This window comes from Buceros rhinoceros, unplaced genomic scaffold, assembly GCF_000710305.1.
Source record: "Buceros rhinoceros silvestris isolate BGI_N320 unplaced genomic scaffold, ASM71030v1 scaffold22187, whole genome shotgun sequence".
Classification (NCBI taxonomy): Eukaryota; Metazoa; Chordata; class Aves; order Bucerotiformes; family Bucerotidae; genus Buceros; species Buceros rhinoceros.
Window position 1 is genome coordinate 3,164 of NW_010424255.1, and position 1,235 is coordinate 4,398.

Sequence of the window (1,235 nt, forward strand, 5' to 3'; positions counted from 1 at the left end):
CTGCATCTGCCAGGAGGGAGAGACCATGCGTGCTCCAGGCTCCCTGTGAGGTGGAGCTGGTCATCAGCCCCGTGCAGGAGCCCTGTGCGGCGTCTTTTGGGGATCCTGAGCCGATGAGGCTGTGGGGTGGCGGGGTAAGCCCTGCCCTGGCGAGGCTGGTTGAGGGCAAATCAAGGCTGCAGCCCCCAGGGCTGGTCCCTGTGCAGGCTGTCAGAGCCGCTGGCTGGCGGGGATGGCTACGCGGTGGTTCTCGGCTCTCCACGCCGACACCAGCAGGACAGCACGGTGCTGTTTCCCTGCAGGACGGCGAAGTGATTGGGGTGAACACCATGAAGGTGACATCAGGCATCTCCTTTGCCATCCCCTCAGACCGGCTGAGGAAGTTCCTGCAGAAGGAGGAGCAGCGCAAAAGTGAGTCAGGTGCCTCCCTGCTCGGGTGTTGGGGGAAGGAGGAGGAGGGAGGAAGCTCTGGTGCCGTTGGGCTCCCGGCAGAAGGGCGAGCAGAGCGGGAGAAAGAGTCTGGGGGGTGAGGGGATTCTCCTGTCTGTCATGAAGCTCCACTCTAGCTGTGCTGCTGCTTCCTGGCCCACAGTGGCCTGACAAGCTGCCAGGAGAGCGCTGGCCTCTGTCTGCTGCACGCGAAGGCTTCAGGGTGTCCCAGGCAGCTTGCCCTTACGGCCCCAGCGGCAGGTGAGGGGGTTCTGTCCGTTGCTGCTTTTCATTAGATCCCAACACGTGGGACAGTCACTGGACCACTTACTGGTGTTCGGAAAGCGAAGGGACAACCTGGGAACGGGGGCTGCCTGCCCACGTCTGCTGGTGGGAATGAGGTGCAGGGTTCAGCTTTGTTGTAGATCGGTAACGCAGGTGGTAGAGCGCTGCCTCTCCTCGTTCCTGCCTGTTCGTGGTAGTTTGTTTAGTGCAGACTCTCGATGTCTGCTTCTCACGCTGATACTGTGATATTCTCAGTCAGAAAAATGGCAGCTCAAACCAGGAAAGCAAAGAACCCCAAACCTGTGAAGCTTTAAAGGGTGATTGAAGCTTAAATAAGCTGTCGGTGGGCCGTGGGGATGGCGCCTGTTGGCTGGTGGGCCATGGGGACGGCTCCTCTGCACAGTGTCTGCCTGTGGGCTCTGAGGCTCGGCCGGCTCAGCCCAGCCTGTTCTGAGTGTGTCTTTCCAGCCGTGTCACCTGAAGGGCTTCCCCTTGACCGGCTCTTGGTTTGGCAACGCAGA

At 60.6% G+C, this 1,235-nt stretch overlaps 1 protein-coding gene across 1 annotated transcript in view; it reads left to right on the plus strand.

Annotated features, from left to right (window-relative positions):
• Positions 1-1,230, plus strand: part of LOC104497479 (serine protease HTRA2, mitochondrial-like) — a gene marked incomplete at both ends in the record, with an annotated part of 2,353 nt that extends 1,123 nt beyond the window's left edge. Inside the window, 2 exons of the mRNA XM_010140733.1 lie at positions 303-411; positions 1,214-1,230. Coding sequence (XP_010139035.1) covers positions 303-411; positions 1,214-1,230 — 126 coding nt within the window. The remainder of the gene's footprint in view (positions 1-302; positions 412-1,213) is intronic.
• Positions 1,231-1,235: the final 5 nt, after the last annotated feature.